Below are 23,790 nucleotides of genomic sequence, written 5' to 3'. Positions count from 1 at the left end.
AACATGCTGATGTTAGCAGGTCTAATGTTTGCCATGTTCATCATCTGAGTCCAGCTGATGCTAATGTGAATGTCATTAGTTCTGCAGCTATTGTATTTGAACTGTATTTTAAGTCTCTCTCACACCTTCATAAGATACTTCATCCTTTAAAAAAAAACATATCGGTATTTGTGGTAATCATGTTCTTATTGAAGTGAATTAATATCATGTTGTTGTTTTTTACTTGCAGGCGTATGGAGGAGGACCTTTACTTTGAAGGCAGTAAGCGGAAGTGTCGGCAGCTCGCCTGTGCAGCTTGTTAGCCGCAGCCTCGCGCCTGTTGAGCGCAGGCGGAGGCGGCGGTCGGTCTCAGCTCCGGTGGACAGGAGCCACATGTGAGTCCAACTCGTCTCTCTGAGAGTTTGACCGGCGGAAGTTTTCTGTGACCTCCGCTGCGCACGAGCACGAGCGCTCGCGGTGTGCGGGCTCTATGTTCGCTTTGTCGTCACTTTGTGTTTGTGTTCGCCGTGTGTTCGCTTTGTGTTCGCTGTCGCGTGAAGTGAAGCGATGCGTCCAGAGTGAGACCTGATGATGAGGAGCGGCGTTTCTTCACGTTGGATCGTCTCCTCCGAGGACTGCGGGCGCTTTTTCTTCGTTAGCAGAAGAGAGGAGGGTCTGCACAGGTGAGTCCGCACACCGGGACCACCTGGCTCAGGTTGTGTCCTCTCACATGACTCCAAAAGTGCAGCATGTGTTTGATTTCGCACGGTCCGCCGGCGGTGGTAGACTCTGAAACTCACTGAGAAGTAAAATACGAGAACACGAGATGCCTCAAGTGTCTCAAAACCTGCTTGAGTCCTTTGACCTCAGGTGGATCTGCTGGTACCATCAGACCTACAAGTAGTCCGGTTGGTGTGTACAGGCCCAAATGTACAGAAGAGCAGACCTGGACTTTAAGTCTTCACAGGTGTGGAGGCGTCCAAACCAGGTGCAGGTTTCAGGTAGTTTAGTTTTTGTGAATCAAGCAGGTCGGTTTACGTCTTGTTAGGTAAACCAGAGTCTGTAAATAGGTCCACAGGGGGTTTAGTTCTTGCTGATTATGGATCCACAGGTAGCTTAGCACTTGTAAAGAGATGTTCAGGAGTTTAGATGTGGTTCAGGTTTTGTAATGAGGCCTTCAGGGAGTTGAGGTCTTGTGGTTTAGAGTTTGCAGGTAGTCTTTAGACCTGCAGGTTGATAAAGACTTGAAGATTTTCCTCACCACTGACACCAAGTGCTTGCTCATGAGGGAATCGTTGGATCTCTGTAGCTACAGAGTCTGGTCTGTACCTGCTCTATATGGAACGTGTCCTGAGACAACTTCGGTTGTGATTTGGCACTATATAAATAAAACTGAACTGAACTGAACTGAAGCTGGAACTGCATTTCACTCAGAGCCTGTGCATAAACCTACTGATAGTTTAGATCCACAGGGAGTCTGACAGACTTGCAGGTGGTTTAGTTTCAGTGAGAAGCACCACAGGTGTATTCTGTTCTTGTAGAAAGGCCTTTAGGTCATTTTGGTAAGCAACTTGGCTCAACTAGACACAGATTAAGGTGGATTAGGGTTTTGTAGACAGCCAACATGTGGTTTAGAGTCTCCGATGGAGCTGTGTTTAGAATATACCGCACATGCACCGATCAGCTTTTCTTCAGTTCCGATCTGATGCCTGGCTCTGGATATGTGTCGATACTGAGCACTGATCAGATCCGGTGTTTAATCAATCAGCTGTGGGCCTCGTGAGGAACTGACTGGCATCATCAAAACAACATCAGGCTTGACTTCAGCACAGCTTTCCTGTCTTTGCCAAATAAAATGAAACAGATGAAGATATGAATTTACTCTGAATTGTTATTGATCATTTGAAAAACCTTCAGAATTAACATTAACATAACAAAGTGTTGAGGAAATGAAGTTCCAGTGTGAAACAATGCAGCTGGATCCAATCAGAACAGAGTGCAAACACACCTGATCAGTTCAGTCACAGCTCACAGAAGCAGTTAAAACTCAGCTCTAGTTAAAACCAGAACAATCAAACTAAACCAGAGTCTAAATTCTTCCCACTCATTTCGTGCTAATAGACACGTAAACCTAAACATAGAATTGAATTGAATAGATCGGCCCTGTGCCACCGATGCCTGATCCAGCTGTTTGAGTCTGATATCAGTATCACATCGGTGCATCTCTAACACAGACCTGCAAGTACTTTAAAACTTGAAGCAGTCTGCAGATACACCTACTGGTACTGTAGGTGCTTCCTGTAGGCAGACGGGTAGGTGGTTTCAGTTCTTCTACATAAATACCCACAGGTAGACTGGTTCACGTGGGAAGACCTACAGGAAGTTTAGAGTTTGCAGATAGACCTACACCTAAGTTTAGAACTTGTAGTCAGGACCACTGCTGGTGGTAGATGAACCTACAGGTAGTTTAGGTCTTGTCCGTGGAGTTTTAAACTTGAAGACAGGCTTAGAGTCTGCAGTTAGACCTACAGGTATCGACAGGTAGTTTAGTTGTTGCAGTTAGACCTACAGGTATCGACAGGTAGTTTAGTTGTTGCAGTTAGACATGGTAGTTTAAAAATAGACAGACAGGTTGTTTTGGTTTTCTGAACTGATCTCTGAGCAGTGAAGTGATGCAGATAGGTCATGAAGCGCCTGTACAAAGACCTACGAGCAGGTTTGGCATCGTTGTGCACCTGTCGCTGGAACAGGAAACAGTTCTTGTTGAACTCCTGACAGATTTTGATGCTCAGCTTCCAGTTTCTTTCACCAGCGACTGTGGAAGTCTTCTGCTGTGGTTCGACTGTTGCGCTGAGGTTCTTTGTCTCTGTCTGTCCTCTCGGTTGTCAGTCTGGTTGAACATTTGCAGCTTTCTGTTCTTTATGTACAAAACTGAACTTCTGTTTGCAACAAAATATTCTGTCTCTGTAAAGAGGACTCTCTCCACTCATCTTCATTCAGACATGCAGAGTCGTCCTCTCTGATGTCCGACTGCTCTGAATCGAGCTTTCACGGCAGGAGATTCCAAATGTTTGAACAGGTGTGTCGATCTTGTTGCAGTCGGACCTACAGGTAGAGACCAACGGGACCTTTCAGACAGATTTTGAAGTAGTTGTGTGATTGCAGGCAAAGCTTCAGGTTGTTCAGAGTCTGTATACGGACCTTCAGGTAGGTCTAGAACTTGACCTGCTGTAGTTTAGTGACTGCACGAAGAACTGCTTGTAGTTTAGTCGCAGTAGACAAACCTATGGTTGTTGTTCTCTGCAGTCAGATCAGATGACTCCATGAAGTGTTTAGCTACGTAGCGTGACTGATGTACCTTTCATTACGGCACCGTTCAGCGGTTTGGTGTTTCTGGCGTTTCCTGCCGATCACCACATGGAGACACGGTGACGTCAGCCGTAGTGGAAAACATTTCAGCCATCTGAAACATCAGATTTTGGGTGAACCGAAGGGCGAAGGCGTCCGTCTGGAGCCGCCATGTTCGTCAGTCGTACAGGCAGAAATCCGTCAGAGAAGAAGAATTACAGAGACCAGGAGCAGAAAAGAAGCAGGAAGCAGTGCAGAGACAGGACAGCTGGACTAACTCGCTTGTTGTTGACTGGAAGAACTCTGGCTGCTTTGATCATTACAGCTCTGTAATTTTCACTGAACACATTGAACCATTTCCTGCAATTATGTGGATATTGTCAAATGGCATTCTGGGAAACGTAGGAAGTCACCAACAGAAGTAGGAGTAGATAAGGGAGGCTGTGGATCTGGACTTCACGACACTATTTCTTATGTGATGGAGGGATCACGTTGTTTTCAGATTTAACTGGCAGTGGAGGAAGTATTCAGATCCTTCCTTTCCTCAGTCAAAGAACTCATACCACCGTCAAAATACTCTGGTACAAGTTAAAAGTCCTGCAGTGAAAATGTTGCTTCAGTAAATGTATGTCAAGTATGAAAGTAAAAGTACTCAGTGAGTAATCTCACATATTGAAGTTCTGAAGTAGAGTTTCTGTCTGTCTGTCTCTGTCTGTCTGTCTCTGTCTGTCTGTCTCTGTCTGTCTCTGTCTGTCTGTCTCTGTCTCTGTCTGTCTGTCTCTGTCTGTCTCTGTCTCTGTCTGTCTGTCTGTCTGTCTGTGTCTGTCTGTCTGTCTGTCTCTGTCTGTCTCTGTCTGTCTCTGTCTCTGTCTGTCTGTCTGTCTCTGTCTCTGTCTGTCTGTCTGTCTGTGTCTGTCTCTGTCTCTGTCTCTGTCTGTCTGTCTTTCTCTGTCTGTCTGTCTCTGTCTGTCTGTCTCTGTCTCTGTCTGTCTGTCTGTCTGTCTGTCTGTCTGTCTCTGTCTGTCTGTCTGTTTGTCTCTGTCTCTGTCTGTCTCTGTCTGTCTGTCTCTGTCTGTCTGTCTGTCTGTCTCTGTCTGTCTCTGTCTGTCTGTCTGTTTGTCTCTGTCTCTGTCTGTCGGTCTTTCTCTGTCTGTCTGTCTCTGTCTTTGTGGTTCTGAATTCTAAATTTTCCGTCACGTCTCCGCTGTGAGGACAGTCGTGATCAGAGGCGTCATGTGTTCGGTTTGTCCATCCGTCTCGTTCTTACGGACACGATGTCTCAGGAACGCTTTGAGGGAATTTCAGATGAACTGAGTAGATTTTAGTGATAAAAGTTCAAAGGTCACTGTGACCTCATAAAACGCATTTTGGATCTTAATGAAAGAATTCATATGTTAATTATGACAAAAGCTCACACAAATGTCTCAGAGGATAAAATGATGAAGTGATGACATTTCCAGGTCAAAGGTCAGCTTCCCTGTGACATCATCATGTTGTGCAGAAACTCTTTTCTGTCATTATTCAGCAGCATCACTCAGGAACAGTTATGTGACCGTACTTCAGTCGCTCAGATCCTGAGTTGGTGACTCGGATCTTGACCCTGGGCTGATTGTAAAGATCTTCTGAGCTGCAGGTTCGACATGTGTGTGAAGCCTCCGTGTTCTACAGTTTGTATCCTCTCTGCAGCAGCGGCCATATTTGAAGCATCGTAGTCACCACGAGCTGATTGGTTGTGCTGATGTTGATTGACAGGTGATTGTTGTTGCACCATGTGATGAAGCTGTCTATCAGTCCTCTGTCCTCCTCTGGACAAGCAGTCTCTAAGTGTGGACAGCATGTTTGTCTCTGGACATTATTCACTGGAATCAGACATGTCAGTATAGTGCAGACTTTAATTTCACCAACAAACTAACTGAACACTTTATTAAACTCCTTCACTGCAGATATTATATGAATCTGGACAGACATGATGGAAAGTGCAGCCTGATTGGTTGGTGGAGGAAAACAACCAGGAGGTGGTGATTCTAGTTTGGCATGAATTTCTTTTAATGTCATTTTTGATAACAAGCTTGTGTAAAAGGAATGAACTAGAACTAGAAGGTCTGTTTCAAAATAAAACAATCTGTTGTCTCTCTGTGTATAATTGCATTAGTCTGTCTGAGTAGTTTCTCATGACGGGGGGGCTTCTGTTTTAGGATTAACAAGCACGCTAACACACGCTAACACACAAAGTTAACCACGAGAAACTGTAGCTCCACGCTCAGTTCCCATCCCTGCATGTTTCCATCCCTGCAGGTCACCGTGTTTCAGCCTAAAGTTGGAACTGTTTAGCGTCAGATTCCCTGTTTGGTTGGACGAAGACGAGCTGCTGAGAAACTCTTGGTCTGGTTTGTGTGTTGACCTCCAGCAGCAGGATTATAGCAGCTTACTGTTCCTGCACAGAACGTAAACCTTCTGCTGCTGCAGCCTTTATGTTAAAGGCCAAGCTCTACGTTTTGGGAAATTTGCTTATCGAGAGTTAATATAAGTCCCAGCTGATTATCTTAGCTTAGCATAAAGACTGGAAACGGGGGAAATAGCTAGCCTGGCTCTGTCTCAAAGTAAAAAAAGCCGCTCACTGAGGAACATGTTGTGTCTCGCTTGATCAAACTCTAAACAAAAACTGTATGAAAGTGACAATTTGTGGGTTCTGAAGTATTTCTGGGCTGGGACCAGTAATTCCTGGAGTCTCTATAGTTGCCTAGCAACAGGGATAGATCAGGGTTAGGTAAGGTTGTGGTAAGGAACTTACCGTAACATTCACTGTCACCTTTCCTTTAAACTGACACCGTTCAGTTCAAACTGGTGTCTGTCATGACTTCAAGCTGGAGGCCGGCGCCCAAACTGTCGTATTTTGATGTGGAGACAAACATTCAGCGATCTGCAGACGAGACGGACTGAAGTGATCACAAATGTCTGCTGGACTGAACTCAGCGGGACAGACTGATGCACGCAACCGTGGAGGAGGATCTGACGGAGGCCGGGGGAGGTGGTTGGGGGGGTTGACCTTTTTTTGATGACTTGTTTTGGTGTGTACCAGATGGGTTGTCGTGGTGATGGGCACACGCACGGCGATGCCTAACGCCCACTTTTGTCGAGTTGAAGGTGAGATAGTCTTTCTTCAGTGAGTAAATCATCTTCTCAAACGTAGACACACTTTGTGTCACAGCAGCAACGTGTGTGTGTGTGTGTGTGTGTGTGTGTGTGTGTGTGTGTGTGTGTGTGTGTGTGTGTGTGTGTGTGTGTAAGCTACATCAGGTGAACTGTGACACATGGTCCCGTTCACACACACACACACACTCTTTCAGAGTAGGTGTCGCCCTCCCACACAGAGACTGTAAAATGATCTGATCCTCACATTTGTGTGACTGTGCTATGATGTCACTGAAAATGCATCTGTGTGTTCACATTAATACGGGACGAGCTGGTGTGGCTAGCTAGTTAGCTTAGCACTTAGCAGGGCTAATTTCCAAACAGGCTAATTACTGAAACAAGTCTTTGCTGATGTTCCAGCGGTACACAAAATACATCTGACGTTGACCCAAGAGTCCAGTGATTGTGCTTCATGAAATTCGAATTTACATCGTAAGTGACTTCTGCACTACTTCAGGACAGTAAGTGAACGCATCGCGTTAAGATGTTCATCAGGTGAACAACAGTCAGTGAAGGCATCGCGTTAAGATGTTTATCAGGTGAACAACAGTCAGTGAACGCATCACGGTAAGATGTTCATCAGGTGAACAATAGTCAGTGAAGGCATCGCGTTAAGATGTTCATCAGTGAACAACAGTCAGTGAAGGCATCGTGTTAAGATGTTCATCAGGTGAACAACAGTCAGTGAACGCATCACGTTAAGATGTTCATCATGTGAACAACAGTCAGTGAACGCATCGCGTTAAGATGTTCTCATGTGAACAACAGTCAGTGAACGCATCGCGTTAAGCTACTGATTCAGTTCAGTTTGGAGGTTTGTTGATAAAGATTAGTTCGTACATGTAGTGAAACCTTTAGTGTGAAACTGATGCACAGTCTCATCAGGGAACGTGATGATGGAATAAACAGATCACAAAGAATTTTTAAAAAATTAACTGTTTAAACACAATTTATTATTATTTTTTGTTTTGTTCTGTTTTTTTTAGTTTGCATTTTAAAAATGTAGAAGCAATGAAATGTAGAATTTCTGGCTTCAGGTTACAACAGAGACACAAACGTCCAGAAGGCAGCAGAGTCCTTCAGGTCTCTGCACTATTTTCTGTCATTTGTAATCTTGCTACTGCAGAAAAGGACGAGTCAGTCGGTTCCTCCTCGCTGTTCCTCCTCTCCGGTTGCCAGCAGGGAGAGAAATCAGTATTTATTGACCTCCTCTGGCTTTGGCAGGACACAACCGGATAAACAATACCGTGTTTGTGTTGACTGTCAGCAGGAGGCCTCCCATTGGCTGTGATCAGAGGAGACAGCACAGCGAGAGCCTGTGGAACTCACAGTGGGCTGTGAGATCCCATCAGCCACCTGGGCATCCTGGGCGTCCTAGACGGAGACCCGGCCGGGGACGGGAGCGGCTCTGAGGTCGACTCGTCGTGACTGAAAGATGAGAGTGAGGAGGAATCAAAGCTTTAGCAGATCAGAGTCGGGACTCGTAGTGACTCGTAGCTGATGTCAGAACATCATAATAACAGATAAACTGCTGCATGTCGTCATGTTTCCGCAAGCTTCAGCGGTTTGAGGTGCATGTTTCTGGATGTTTGGTTATTAGTTACGTGATGTTACTCACTCGATGCTCCACTTGTTGAACGCTGCTCTGCACTTTTAGTTTGAACTCTGCTTCGGTCACTCAGCTGAACGAGCTACGTTTGGAAGAAGTGGCCGCCGCTGAAAGGCTGATTATTCTGTTCTGTGGACATTACCGGTGCACACAGATGCTGAACATCTTGTGTTCCTGCAGATATTTTCCTCAGCAGGAAGCAGACACACCTCAACACCTCTACCGAGCAAACAGTGTTCATGGTCCCCAGAAGGTGCAGGTCCAGCAGCAGGACATTAACAGTATTTACAAGGTTGCACAGCTTTCCAGGAGAAATTGAAGTGAACACGAGTGGAAAAAGTTTCAACTTCAGCCAAAGAGTCACGACTCCTCTTACTGAACGTACAGCGACAAGACGAAAGAGAAGGGAGGTCTGGAGGAAATCAACATGCAAACAGAGGAGTGGTCCGATTTGTGGGGACAAATCTGAACTGAACCTGAGCATGAAAGTTCAAAAAAGGTCCACTTTTAACTTTTTCTGAAGCCTTCAGCCTTTCCTCCATGACGGCTGAGAAAACTCATCCGCTCAGGAAAAAGCTAGTGAAGTGAGCTGAAGTGAAGGTTCTCCGGTCAGACTTTCACAGATCAGATGTTCAGTTCCTCTCTGCTCGGTGCAGAACCAGCGAGGCGTCTCCGTCTCTGCAGCTGTCAAACTGTTTGTTTCTGTTCATGCTTGAAGCGTCTTTGATCTGCGAGTTCGTGGCTGAACCTCCAGTGAAGGCGTGAACTTGTTACATTAACCTGAGGGTGCAGAGAGTGGTGGCGCTGATGAAGTCCAGATAAAAACTCCAGAGAACAGACTGAGACCAAAGCAACCAAAATTCTCTTTAACGTACAATTAGTGTTGAGTCATTCGCTATTCTGCCATCAAAACCACAACAAACCTCTCGATCGCTCTGTAATCATGGTCGACTCCAGCTTTTCACTCAACAAGGTCTTATTTTCTGTTTTCTTATGTACACACGAATGTGAAGTCCCTAAGTCACAAAAACAGACCATGTCAGAAACAGTGTCTGAAAGCTTCCCACGCTGACGAAATTACATCTGCGGTTTTACTGGTTTTAGAGAAAAAAAAGAGACTAAATATATTACAGACAATAAACTGACTCCAGTTCAAAGAAACTCAAATGCACATGTACAGAAATACATCTGAGGACATGTGGCCATACCCGAGCGTGAAAGCTGTCACCCTCCACAGAGGCAGAATGAGGGCCGGGCCGGGCCGGGGCGTCTGCGTCTGTGGTTTCTGAAAGGCGAGGCAGAGTGAGACCTCTGTGCTGTAAACAAACAGGCTGATCTCGGGTCAGCGAGGTTCCACAGGAAGCTGTGGTTTGGAGGAAGTCGATGTTTCTGAGTTTCTAAATGAATCAGATGCTGCTGAAGCTGCTCTGCTCTGCCTGCTGACAACAGGAAGTAAAGCCTGCACACAACTCAATAATGAGAGGTGCAAATGTTACTAAAGACAAATAATAAGCACATCAGCAAAAACAAATACACATCGTATTGCATTTTCTTCTAATGAATCTTAATTACCTCCAGTGTGTTTGTGTATTGCCTTAAAGATGTCTGAGGTGCTTTAGATCCTGATGAAGTTGTTTCTTGATGTGTTAACTCCGCCTGTAGATCAGTGGAATAACGTAGGGATCAGAACCACAGAGAACCTGACACTGTACAGACTTGGGAGGACACTCTTTAAAAATGTGCACTTTTTGTTTCCTTTCTCCACAGCAACCAGGGTGCATGATGGGATCTTTCCGGCGTCCCAGGCCTCGGTTTATGAGTTCTCCAGTTCTGTCGGACCTCGCCCGGTTCCATGCCAGCTCACCTGCGCTGCAGATCTCCAACACGAGCGTGTGGAACAGGTCAGCTGCACGCCGACAGAAAAACAGCGGACAAAAAATCAGTTATTGCGTTTAAGGTGTTTTTTTAGTTGAACTCCTGTTCAGTGAAGATCTGAACCTGGATCAGCGTCTGAAGGGTGTCGTGATTCAGTTTGGAGGTCAATGTCTAACCTCACAGAACGAACATCAGAATGTATGTCTCCATAATCCCACAACACAAAGTACAGATGTTATCATGTTTAGGACACAACCATCAGAGTGTGTGTGTGTGTGTGTGTGTGTGTGTGTGTGTGTGTGTGTGTGTGTGTGTGTGTGTGTGTGTTTGTTTTGGGTCCAAACATCATCTTAAAAGAGAGAAAAGTGCTGGCTAGTGTTTTCCAGAAGTCACAGAGAAGAACAGGTTCTATTGAAGGTCAGGAGTCTGAGTCTGTTAGCAGACAGATCAGATGAGTTTCTGATCCTACACACTGTTTCCTGGGGGGTCTAACTTGGGCAGGTATGTGAGATGTAAGAGTAAGGCTCAGAGGTGGCTCGCATCCTGTTAATCAGCTGTTAACCCAGCTCCATCTGCATCGTCTTTGCATCCGTCGGTCCATCCATCCGTTGGTCCATCCATCCGACGGTCCATCCACTTTCTGCCTCTTTCCTGCAGTTGAGTTGTGGTGGTAGCCAGTTAAACAAGATAGTTCCAGACGTTCCCCTCCCTAGCATTGGTTTCCGGCCCCTCCTGGAGGACCTCAATCCAGATGATGTGTGTGTGTATATATATATATATAATCTCTCCAGTGTGTTCTGGGACTCCAGGGACTCCTAGAAGACCTCCAAAGGAAGGCGTCCAGGAGGATCACGATCAGATGTTGAACCACCTAAACTGGCTACCTTTGATGCAGAGGAGCAGTGGCTCTGCTCCGAGCTCCCTCTGGGTGTCTGAGCTCCTCACCCCACCTCTAAGGCTGAGTCCAGACTCCCCATTAGGGCTGTGTGATATGACAAAATATGTTGTGTGACCAATGAAAAACAACCAATCAACATCAAGGGATCAGGTAGTTATCAGCTGAAGACTCAGATCAGCTGATTAATTGATTCCAGCCTGGTGTGCTCCTCCTTGGTTGGAATGAAAACCTGCAGCCACACGGCCCTTCATGGAAACGGTTTGACATATGTGCTTTACAGCAATATTTTTTGTCATTTCAATGAGGCTTCGCATTCTTCTGTACAGCACAGAACAGGGAAACCCCAAACAGGACAAGGACATCAACCAAAACAAAATGAGGAGCTCCCAATAAAAGAGGGGCTACTTCTGCCACATGGATGCGGTGTCCATGACCTTACACAGAACGACACCCTGAGGAAGAGACTTGTTTCAGCTGCTTACATCACTGATCTCATTTTTTGGGTCATGACTCAGATGACCTTCCATGTCCCTACAAACTGTCTGTGATGTCAGGTCAGCGCGCCAAGGCCCCCCCGCCCACCAGTGCACCCAACCCCAATACCTATACCTGTGGGTGATGGGCCCGCAGGGTGGTGGCCCCATGTAGTTCTTTTGAGCTGAGCCCAACAGGGCCACATTGGTAAAGGCCTGGCCACCAAATTCCAAGTCTTACTCCTAGAGGGGGACCTGGTTTGGTTATTCCAGAAGAGGTGCTGCGGCCTCTTCTTGCCAGATTCATGAGGGGTCTGTGATGAACAGAGAGACGGAAGATAAATAAAATGTTGTCAGTGCAGCTGTGGTGGATTCACAGTCACATTTACACCTGAAGTTTGGTTCATTCGGTCCAGACCGAAGAAGAAATATCCATTGTTGTTCTGGTCCAGTTCGTGCTGACACTAATTTATTGCAAACAAACCAAGAGTGGTAAACATGAAGTCACATGAACTGACAGGACATTTTAGTGATGTCGTCATGTATCATCATCAGCACTACATGGATCCACAGAGGAAAGTGACGTTGTGTGGAAGTCACGCAGCACTCATCAGCACACCTGATGAGTTTATTGATCTTCTGTGGTTTCCGTAACTGATCATCAGATCATTATTAGAGGCTGCAACTGGAGTTTGTGTAAATAAATAGTGATGAACAGTATCTTTGAATAGCACCCTAAGATCACGAGAGGACCTGTCAGCCTGCTGCAGGTCCCCATGTTGTGACACGAAAGCATGAAAGTGTCCCATGGCATCTGGGTTTTCCCGACCCTGGTTCATGCTTGTGCAGCTCAGTTTCTCAGTGTGTCGAGATTATTTCAGCTCTGGCAGCAGAAACTCGCAGCTCCTCTGAATCTTCGGCTGGTTTCCTGCTCTGCACAACACCGAGCAGGATGTTTAGTAGGAAGTGGAGGTGGCAGCCGGGCCACGTCCTGTCAACCCGCTGAGTCACATACGAGGACCATCGCAATAACCTTCGCAGTAAAAGCTCAGTTTTTTTAGTTTAGTTTCCTCATGAGCAGGAAAACTTCAAGTTGGATTTTCACTTAACAAAAATACAAAGGCAGCACTTTTGTTTTCACTCCCGTTTTTGACGAGTTGAAGTAATTCAATTGAATTTTATTTATAGAGTGCCAAATCTCAGCAGAAGTTATTTCAGGGCACTTTTCGTACAGAACAGGTCCAGACCCTTATCATCATAGTATTGTTTATTATATTAACCCTAAACCATGGCCGAGCATTAGCAAGTAAAAGATCTAAAACTTTTCTTCACAGAAGGCTTATTTCTCTCACATTTTGAGCACAGATTAGTTCATGTTCAGTCCATGTCAATGAACCCTTCTCCTTTTCCCAGATAATCCATCCACCTGACAGCTGTGACATATCAACATGCTGATTGAACAGCATGGGTATAAGGGCCACTCTAAAATGTTCAGTTTTATCACAACACAATGGCACAGATGTGGGATAAGCCATCTCCAAAATGTTTCCCAAGAGTGGACCTCCAGCAGGCCTCACGACCTCAGACCAGCTGTAACCATGCCAGCCTGGGACCTCCTCATCTGGCTTCTTCACCTTGAAGATCGTCGACAAGCCAACCGACCAGCCGATGCAACAGTTAATTTGCATAACCAACAAATCTGTCAGGGACCGTCTCAGGGAAGCTCATCTGTGTGCTCGTCATCCTCATCGGGGTCTCAACCTGACTGCCCCTCGTCATCATAACTGACTTCAGTCGCACTCTTCGTGGATGAATCCCAGTTTTCTCTGTACTGGGCAGACGGCGTCAAAGTTGTGAACATAGTGCCCCGTGGTGGTGGTGGTGGGGTTATGGTATGGGCAGGCATAAGCTCCAGACAAGAAGCACAGGTGCATTTGAGTGATGGTGATTTGAATGCACAGATACTATGTGGAGATCCTGAGGACCATGTTTGCGCCCTTCATCCACCGCCGTCGCCTAATGTTTCAGCATGATGCTCAGCCCCATGTTGTAAGGATCTGGATGTGATTCCTGGAAGCTGAAAACATCCCAGTTCTTGCATGGCTCGCATACCGACCAGACACTGAGCGCGGTTAGGATGCTCCGGATCAGCGTGTTCCAGCCGCTGAAGAGGAGTGGTCCAGCATTCCACAGGCCACGATCAACAACCTGAACTCTATGCAAAGGAGATGGTGGTCACACCAGACACTGATTGTTTTTGCCTCCCACTTTAGGCTCCAGGTAGTTGCAAGGATGTGCACAAGGTCCAGCAATAGTTGCCCCAGTAACAGCCTATTTGTCCTCCTTGGCTGAGCTGTCCCTCAAAAGAAAAACTGCAAACTGTTTTATTTTTGCTGTTGTGGCTGCAGAAATAGGAGTTGCCCATAATTGCTGCAGTTAGCCAGTATTTTTAAATTGTGGGCTGTACTCGGAACTTCCTGCTACATACCAATGACAAACTCGGTATTACAGTATGGATGACACACTACATACTGTTTTTCATAGCAGTGTGCTGTATGAAACTGCTTAAGGATAACTTTAGTTTTTTACAACCTGGACTTTATTTGTAGCATTAAATACGACAATTTAGACACCCAGACAACTTTGGTGGTGTTGTGATACAGACGTTTATTGACACATCCTCCTCTGTTGTCATTGATGAACATTGTCCACAAGAACACCACCAGTTACCGTCTACTCGTGGACGCGCAGCCGTTTGTTGTTGTTTGGCCAGCTGTTCCTCTCTCTGCCTCCGCGTCCTCCTTTCAACGAGCTCCTCGTCCATGTACTCTGCCTCAAACGGTAAGGACGTCCATCGTAAACAAAGTCATCGTCCACCACCTCAGAGTCGGAAAAGTATTCATCCATTTTGTGAAAAATAGCAGTCGCAAACTACAGCTAAATTAGCCGACCGCCGCAGAGTCAGCCGTGTTGTGGCTGGCTGCTCGCAGCGCGCGGCGCTCGAAAATGACGTCATCCACGTCAGAAGTAGTTGTCTAGAGACGCCGGATGTTGATAACATGCCACCACGGGCTCAGAGGGGAATAGCACCAGCATATCATAACTAAATATTGGAATATGAACGAGTTTCTGCAGATTATGCGTTATATAGAGGCTGCGCATGGATGCCCCGAGTACTCGCATTATACGGATATACGCGCTGCTCCTCTGGGGCTAATTTCTTCAAAACGACTCCAAATGCCACCAAAGTTGTCTGAGTGAGTAAATGGTCATATTTAATGCTACAAATAAGGTCCAGGTTGTAAAAAATGAAAGTTATCCTTTAATGGACTCATTCCGCTGTCTGCTCGGCCGGGCCGAGTCGGTTTCTGGTTCTGAAAAGTGAAAGTAAACGATAACACGACTAATGTCAAACCACCATGTCTGCGCAACCCCAACCCAGCCCTTCCCCTTATGCGCTAAAAAAAGAGAAATTATAAAAGTGGATTTCACAATTTTCTGAAAGATGAGCGTTTACCTGAGAGATGAGTTAACACCTGTCTGACAGGGAGGAAGCAGATTCACCTGCGTTTGTCTCACGGATGGATGGACTCGACTTCACTGCAGGTGTAACGTGAGTTGGAGCTCGACCTCCTGCTGTTTCTGTTGCTTTGGGAGATTAACATTACCCTTGTTATCCTTCAGTCTAACTGGGAACCTTTTCACCAAACTGGTTGTTTGATGGTGTTTTTGTTGGTGTTAGTGTTCATGCTGGTTTGGTCATATTGTGAACATTTAGCGCACTGACAGAATAACAGCGGTATAAAGATTAAAACCGTCTTCCAGTGGTGGTCCTGGCTTTCCTCTGTGTGACTGTGGGCTCAGCAGCTGTGTGAGAGTCACTGGACGCCTGGTTAGCTAGCTAACTGCCCCCGCCGAGCTAATGGGGCTTCTCAATGCGGCATCAATTTTCTTAAAACTTCACTGGAAATGTTCAAAATCTGATTTCTCTAAATTTGATTTGATTTCATGAGTGGTGCGCATGCTGGAATTTCTCTGCTTCTGTTTCCACAGCTGGATTAATGAAGGTCTCAGGACGTGTAGCTTCTATGACTCACGTCTTTTGGACCTCTGACCTTACTTGTTTCTTTGTGTGTCCTCAGCGTCCAATCAGCTGTGATCAAGGTGTTCCAGGGCGGAGCGCTGCAGTCTAACGAGCTGTATACTCTTAATGAGAGCATCAGGTGACAAAACCTTCTGTCTTCAGTGAAGCGTTCAGATAAAATGAGTGTTTAGAAAGTTTAGAAAACTTTAGAAGGACGATAATCATCTGTGGAATCAGGTTTTTGTGGAGTAGCGAATGTGATGCAGGTTTTTGTCCGACCTCAGATCTCTTGGTTGAGTTTTACTCAAAGAAAGATTTTCCACTCAGTAAACTGGAACAGGAACTTCCTGTTTCTTCCCTGTGTGAAGATGAGGAGAGGAAACACGGTGGCTGTCGGTCTTCCTTCCTGATCTCCTTCATGTCTTTGCAGGTGGCTTCTTAAAACTGAGATGGGCTCTTTCATCACTGACTACTTCCAGGTATTTTCATTCTTTAACCCGACAGTTTAACCGGCAGCTTCACCCAGAAGTCTGTTTGTTTTCCCCATCAGAGGAAACACCGGCTGAAGCCGATGTGTTACTTCCTGTATCTGTATTTGTGACAGTTAAACTTCAACCATCAGAGTCTGTTGATGCAGTTATCATATTATTAAAGAGTATAAAATAATCTGATAATGATACATTAGCTCATATTCGAGTATGAAATAATCCCACAACAGAAATGGTTTTGCTAAAATTCTCAAATTTGGTCTTTATTGTACAGTTGAATAATAAACTGAGTATCAAGTTTGGCAGTTATAAAGTGAACATATTTAATAAAGGTACATTATACATTGTTCATTTGAAATGACATAAAAATGTAGCCTTTAAAACATTAGGTTTGCTTTTTCCACCTGTCATCAAACTTTATGCTAAGCTAAACTAACCAGCTGATTGCAAACAGACACGTGGTGTCAATCTTCTCTTTATTAAAATACCAATCCCAAAAACCTAAAGATAATTAAACAGATTAAAACCATTAAAGTCCACATGTAAAGCAAACGGAGTGCAGCTCAGAGGATTTTCTGATTCACCTGTGAAGAACTGAAAATGGATCAAACCCGTGTGTGTGTGTGTGCGCGCTCGTGGTTGTGCTTGTGCGTACGTATGTGCGTGCGTGATTGTGCCCGTGTGTGTGTGCGTTGCTGTGTTTGTGTTTCAGAACCAGCTGCTGACTCGAGGTCTGTCTGAAGTCCTGGATCGGGTCCTCCTCCACTCAGGTGAGTCTGGTTGGTGGTTTGAGAGGTTTGCTCCGCCCTCGCTGTCCCCTCTGCTGAGAGCAAACAGGAAGAGCAAACAAGGCCTTGATTGTTTGAAGTGAACATAATTTTTCTCATGTATTCGTGGATGTGACTGTGGTTGGTCGAGGACAGTGAGCGTGTTTGCATGCACACTAGAATCCTGGTTATGTTTCGTGTATGCAAACATCATATCCTGGTTTCAGAAACCTGGATAAGCCACCTGGAGTCCTCCAGTAAAACCCAGGACACTGTTAATAGGGACATATATTTAAGCTTCTCACATTATAATGATGTAAATTACCATAATTGTGTTTTGTAAGACTTTTCGGTCTGACGGGACCCATCATGCATTTCTGTTGAGGTCTGGGTTCTGTGTTGCTGCTGTGACACAGGAGTCAGTCAGGTTCAGTCAACATTATGTTTAACGAGCTAATTTCCTCCTATCAGGGATGTTGGACATGTTGCCATGGTGTTTGTGATGTGTTTCCATGGTAACCGGCTGTATTGTCCCGTAGGTGACGAGCAGCTCATCATCCTCGCCAATGCATGGGACAGATTCTTCACAGAGACGCTCCCCACCCTGCAGGCCATCTTCTACCCTGTCCAGGTGCGCACACACACACACACACACACACACACACACACACTTCACCTACATTTCACTAAATGTCTGATCAGGTACAGCTGAAGGACAGAAAATGAGAGTCAGTTATGTTACTGTTATAATCGTCATGGTGACTGGTCAGAATGCGTTTGTGTTTTATTATTTGTTTATAACAAAAATGATGTCATAACAGAAACCGTGTGAGAGATTGTTCATAATGTTTCTATGCTACATTTCTTGTATGAGACTCATCTGGTGAGTTACACACAGTCCAGTGTTCCGTACACGAGTTTATTATTGTGAAACAAGCTAATTATCCGATGTACATTAACAATGAAACATATATGTTTGCTAACACATCACAGCTTCCAGACCAACAAAGTAAAAATCAGCTGTTTTAGAGGTTGTTTGTTTGTAATTAATGTTAATAACCATCATCATACTGAGAAGATCAAGTTACTGCAGCAACACACAGTAAGCTAATTGATCTAGCGGTCAGCTAGTTAATGCTGTGGCTTACTGTTGGGTGGATATGTTGTGTTGAGTCATACAACCTCCTCATAAATGTTGCTGTGTTTTCAGACAAACCAATCAGAACTGCAGCTTTTCACTTGAGTTTAACGATGGCAACAGTGACCAGAAGTTAAAAGACAAACAGGAAATGAAACCAGCACAAATATAGAGTATATTATAATATTAGAGCTGCAGCTAATGATTAATTTCTTCTTTCTGATAACTCCACATGCATAAAACATCTGATGTGATGTTTTGTAAACAAGTGACAAGTGATCATCAGATAGATCAGAAATTCAGGTTTTAGAATTAAAAGGTCTAGAAACTTAGCAGATTATGACAGAGGGCTTTGAATCTGTGACCTGAAAGATAAATCGAGTTGCCAGGCAACCAGTGAGGACTCCAGGAAGTTACTTTGCCAAGCTAAGAAAATAACCACATGTCGTTTTTACACTGTGGTTGGTCTACTGACTAAAACATGTATAACGTGTTAGTTAGTGAGCTTTACAAGGGCTTTTCCAGTCTTTATGCTAAGCTAACTGTTACCCTGTTTCCATTCTTTATGCTAAGCTAAGATAGCTGTTTCGCTCTGTTTCCAGTCTTTGTGCTAAACTAAGCTATCTGTTGCCAATCCTAATGCTAAACTAAGTCAGCTGTTTCCCCCGTTTCCAGTGTATACGCTAAACTCAGATAGCTGTTTCCAGTCTTTATGCTAAGATAAGATAGCTTTCTCTACCGTTTCCAGTCTTTATGCTAAACTGAGCTAGCTGTTTCCCACTGTTTCCAGTCTATATGCTAAACTAAGATAGCTGTTTCCAGTCTTTATGCTAAGATAAGATAGTTGTTTCCAGTCTTTATGCTAAGGTAATATAGCTTTCTCTCACTTTACTATTCTTTATGCTAAGCCAAGATAGCTGTTTGCCTCGCTTCCAGTTTTTATACTAAAAAAAGATAGCTTTCTCTCCCATTTCCAGTCTTTACGCTAAACTAAGCTAGCTGTTTCCCACTGTTTCCAGTCTATATGCTAAACTAAGATAGCTGTTTCCAGTCTTTATGCTAAGATAAGCTAGCTGTTTTCTGTCTTAATGCTAAGGTAGGATAGCTTTCTCTCCCTTTACTATTCTTTGCACTAAGCTAAGCTAGCTGTTTGCACCGTTTCAGTCTTTATGCTAAAATACGATAGCTTTCTTTCCTGTTTCCAGTCATTACGCTAAGCTATGCTAGCTATTTCCACCCTTTATGTGAAGATGCAGTACTTTCTTTTGTTAAGTAAGAGGAGGCACTGCCTTGAAGTCGAAAGTCTCCTGTTCGCTGTTAGCACCATAGGTTCTGTAACAGCCTGTAAATGACTGTTTGCTGTAGTCTGGTACATTCTGATCCTGATACAGTCTGCGGATATTCTTAGGCAGGTTTACGGTAAATCAGCCCACTTAGAGGTGTACTCACACTGTTTACCTGTGTACACAGGTGAAGCTTTGCGTACGCTGCTTGAATAGATCCGACACATTAACGGAACAGCTGCTTTGAACACCTAAACTTTCTTCCAAAACTGGAGGTCCTGCTGCAGAAATATGAAGTTGATCATCTGAAATGATTGATTCCATTGTTTGATCATTTTTAAATGCTCTCAGCACTAATTGCAAACAACCTCTGAAACATGTGAGATTAGACTGAAGAGGCCTTCATTCTGAAAACACTCATTAAGTGAATCTGCAGACTCTGATCATAATCTCAGACTCCATTAATCAAGGCCACTTCACATAATTAAGGTATTTTGGAGAGCCTTGTTTCCATAGAAATGTGGATAAAGCGTAGTGATGAGTGTTGACCAAGCTCTTCAATTAATTTAAAGGTAACAGGTTTCTATGTATGTACACATTACTATCATATTCAATTGTATGAAGTGGTGGAAGGATAGAACTGTACCCCTGCTGTTGAAAGCTGTTGTAAAGGTGCAGGTGGACCAAACTCAGTCATTCATACTTTTCAAGCCCACTGAACAGCATGTTAGCATTTAGCTCAAAGCACCACTGTGTCTAAGCACAGAGCTGCTAGCACTGCTGATGTCCTTTTTGTTTGCTGTTAACTACAGCATCACATCACACAGGAGTCGTCTCCATACAGAGCAGGTCAGGACCAGACTGTTAATCTACAGAGACCCAACAAACACCAACAAGATGACACAACACAGGTGTGACTGCAGTGTGTGTGTGTGTGTGTGTGTGTGTGTGTGTGTGTGTGTGTGTGTGTGTGTGTGTGTGTGTGTGTGTGTGTGTGTGTGTGTGTGTGTGTGTGTGTGTGTGTGTGTGTGTTTTAAGGATTTCAGTCGCTGACTGAAATCCTTAAATCATCTTGGATCAATTGAGTCAGGCGGTCAGTGGATTAACGTGCTGATCTCTGGACTGAGGGAAACCACTGCTCAGGTGTGTGTGTGTGTGTGTGTGTGTGTGTGTGTGTGTGTGTGTGTGTGTGTGTGTGTGTGTGTTCAGGGTCAGGAGCTCACAGTGAGGCAGATGGCTCTGTTGGCCTTCAGAGACCTGGTACTGTTAAAGCTCCACCTGGAGGAAGTTCTGGGAACTGCAGCCTCCGTCCCTCCACCTGTCACACAGATGCTTCTGGTGCTTCAGGTGAACACACACACGTTTGTACTAATTTTAAAGAATAATGATTTCGTGATTGAAACAGGAAGTGAGTCTTTAAACTGTGACGGATGTTTGAAACATTTTGGATTTTAATTTTTCCGTCGCCTTCGGAGTTTTGCGTCCAAGCTGTCTGTGTTTCTTTTTATTGATGTCACTTCATTACCAGATCTCCACAATTAACCGAATTAATTCATTAATTATTTGAGTAGAATGTTGCTATTACTGCTTGTTTTGCTCGTTCCACTTTAGTTTAAGCATGAAACTAGAATTGTTCCTCAGAAAGGCAGAAATTCAACAACAACCCAATTTGGAATCCATCAAGTGTGGACTTACCGTCTACTGGTACCCTGAACCTGAATCCCAGCATCCCGGGTTCAAATGTGACTGGGAACCTCTCCAGCACCTTACTTTTGCTCATCCCTCATCTCTCCACTTTCTGTGATAGTAAAGGTTAAAAACAAAAACAAAAACAAAACACATTAAAAACAGTTGTCGACTCTTCTGTGTACATCTACTGTGTCTCTCTCAGGGTATCCATGAGTCTGGTGGTCCCAGTTTGGAGTATTACCAGCTGGAGCGTCTGGTGGAGATTATCGTGTCTCCGTATCTCAGCAACGTTCTGCACAACAGAAACCAGCTCCTGTTAGGTCAGTACTGCTGAGCAGTGTTTGGATCCTTTACTTCATAAATGTTACTTCTGGTAAAGTATCTAAGTATAATATAATTTGATAATAATGAATAAAGTATTAAAGGTAAAAATACTCATACTTTGTAGCTTTGTTTTAAAGTGCTGTATAATAACATTTCCTAAAAGAGTAACCACTCTCTTGAAATGTAGCTAAAGTGTACGTAAAGCACAGCTATAGCTACATTTCATTACTACTAAATAGTTTGGCTGAGACATCAACACACCTGCATCCACAGTGACTGAAACTGGAGTAAAATAAATGAAATTTAGCCGAGTAATCCAGAACAACAAGGTGCTGAAAATGGCATGGTTATATTGTTCAGTGTCATAAATTAGAGTGGAACTACACATCACGGCTTGTTGGAAAGCACACACCTTACCTTTCGACTGTCTGCAGGTTGTCTGACTTCTGATTCTTTGTAAAATGTTTAAAATGCACCTGATTTGTATGAAAACGCTAAATGATGCAAAACCAGCAGTTTGGCGTTTAATAGGAAAACAAAGAGGTGGATCATCCACGTAGAAGCAGCTGCATGAAGTCAGAAGTTGATCAGTGTGAGAAAATAACAGCTACTTTGGTTTTAGTTGTTTTAGTTCAGTTTGAGAGCAACTCGTGCTCCTTTTCATTTGTCCTCTTTCACTCTTGTAGGGTTTGCTTTAGCAGTGTGGCTAACAGATGCTAACAGAAATGTGCTGCTGTTGTTTTACAAGCTGAAATGTGTGTGAGCTCGGTCAGTGAACAGCAGCAGCTTTGCTTCCTGGAGGGAATGTGTAATTCCTTCAACCAGGTTTCACAAACACACTCGAACCTCTCGTAAACTCGCCACATCCAAAGCCTGATTAGATTAAAGTCCTAATCCCTGCTGTGAGGGTTTCCTGCAGGAGGCCACACTCAACGATACTGCGCTCTTATATAACAGCAACACATGAATGCAACCAGCGGAAACACACGTTTTAACTCCTTTTAGTACGACAAGCAAATAAAACGAGTCCAAGTTAAACAAGTGAAAAGTGACAGGAAGTGAAACGCGACAGTGAACACCTCAGTGTTTTATTAGCCTCAGCCTGTGCTCGCTCTTCAATATTCTTAAATTAGAACGCAGTTTCCTCCCTGTTTGCTGTCTGACAACAGAAACTGAAAACTACGTTAATAACATTAATAATGTGAGTGTGTGATGACGAGACAACTTGATTAAATGAATTAAGTTCATGGAAGACGCTGAGCAGAGTAGCAGCTGTAGCGGCTTACAGTTGACTGTGTGGAGGACGTTTTGGACTCTTTAAATGTCGATGAATCTGGCCACGCAGCTGCTGTCATTAACTTGATTTTGTGTGATTCAATTTGTTTTTGTTTGCTGACTGAAAAAATGACAAAGAAGAAGCGATTTAGACGTTTTTCCCATAAGCCCCATTAAACCAAAACCGTTGCTTGAAGGTGCATGTTGTTCCCTGTGACAGGGCCAGGCTAGCTGTTTCCACCTGTCTTTATGCTAAGCTAACAAGCTGCAGGCTGTAGCTTTAGAAAAGGAGGATCAATGTAATGTAGTTTCAAAGAAAGACAATGGTGCTGCTTCAGTGGAAATATTCTACATTAACACGACATATTTGTAATCTTTTGGAGACTTTTGGATGTGAACTAAAATCTAAATAAAAGTTTCCTGCAGTCGTGTTGACTCACTCACAGTTTCCTGTCTCCTCATCCAGAGTCCCGCCATTTGCGGACCTCGGGGTCATTGCTAGGCAACCAGTCCCAGCCAGAGATCACCATCACTCAGCATCACAACTCCTCCGACTCGTCATCTCTGGCCCCTCTGGTGGAGCAGGAGGGCGAGGCCTACCTGGAAAAGTCAGGTGGCATACGGCGCCACACGGTGGCCAATGCGCACTCTGACGTCCGGCTGCTGTCGGCGTCAGGCAGGATGCACGCTGGGACGGAGACGGACAGCAGGGTAGGGGGGCGTGATGGAGATGTGGGGTTTTTGGTGGGGGGCGGGCCGATGAGTCCCAGGCCATTCTCCAGCCAACCGGACATGGTGGAGTCTCCTAGAGGAGGAGTTATCTGCTAACTGGAGTGGCCAATGAGTCAATGGACACGTGAGACATGATATGGACGTGATATGGAGGAAAGAAGAGGACAATTAAACAAAAATAAGACGGGAACCCGTCGAAATAACGAACTGAAGAATGATGAGAGGAAATACAAGTTGGAAAAGGAAACAGACCGAAGGACAGGAAACAAACCTGAGCAACAAGAGACGAGAAACAGGAAAACCACAGGATGATACAAGAAACAGGAGACAGAAGACAGGAAACTGAATGGACAGAGGAAGCGTATAAACTCATCTGTCCCACAGCTCCCAGCAGGAGAGCAGCCCTGGCTCAGGATCTGGACTGGGAGGACTCTCTGAACCACTCTGGTGTAAAAAAGCAGCAGTGCTGGTCCAGGATCAGGCTGTGTGTCTTCAGGTTTGTACTAATCCTGTGGACCGAGCCGAACTGCAGGTTCTGGTTCTGCTCAGACCTGGATCTGCTCAGGTCATGTAAATATGTTCTCTTTTAGGATCGTTGGTGAAAAATAAAGATTACCCCTGTAAGAAATTCCAGAA

At 44.6% G+C, this 23,790-nt stretch overlaps 1 protein-coding gene across 3 annotated transcripts; it reads left to right on the top strand.

The window, feature by feature from the left end:
• The first annotated feature begins 309 nt into the window (after nt 1-309).
• Nucleotides 310-23,784, top strand: LOC121608332 (proline-rich protein 5-like). 3 transcript variants are annotated; one of them, XM_041939583.1, is made up of 10 exons: nt 310-662; nt 7,790-7,960; nt 9,896-10,029; nt 15,517-15,597; nt 15,889-15,937; nt 16,659-16,716; nt 17,253-17,344; nt 20,344-20,481; nt 21,026-21,143; nt 22,889-23,784. In XM_041939583.1, the coding sequence occupies exons 2-10, from the start codon at nt 7,955-7,957 to the stop codon at nt 23,248-23,250; spliced, it is 1,038 nt and encodes a 345-aa protein (XP_041795517.1). In that variant the 5' UTR covers nt 310-662; nt 7,790-7,954; the 3' UTR covers nt 23,251-23,784. The 3 variants fall into 3 exon arrangements, with proteins under 3 accessions (XP_041795517.1, XP_041795516.1, XP_041795518.1); XM_041939582.1 differs by having other exon boundaries at nt 7,787-7,960; XM_041939584.1 differs by lacking the exon at nt 7,790-7,960.
• The last annotated feature ends 6 nt before the right edge of the window (nt 23,785-23,790 follow it).

This window comes from Chelmon rostratus, chromosome 6 (assembly GCF_017976325.1).
Source record: "Chelmon rostratus isolate fCheRos1 chromosome 6, fCheRos1.pri, whole genome shotgun sequence".
In the NCBI taxonomy this organism is placed as follows: domain Eukaryota; kingdom Metazoa; phylum Chordata; class Actinopteri; order Chaetodontiformes; family Chaetodontidae; genus Chelmon; species Chelmon rostratus.
The sequence above is the reverse complement of the archived record's forward strand: the minus strand, read 5'-3'. Positions and strand labels throughout refer to the sequence as shown.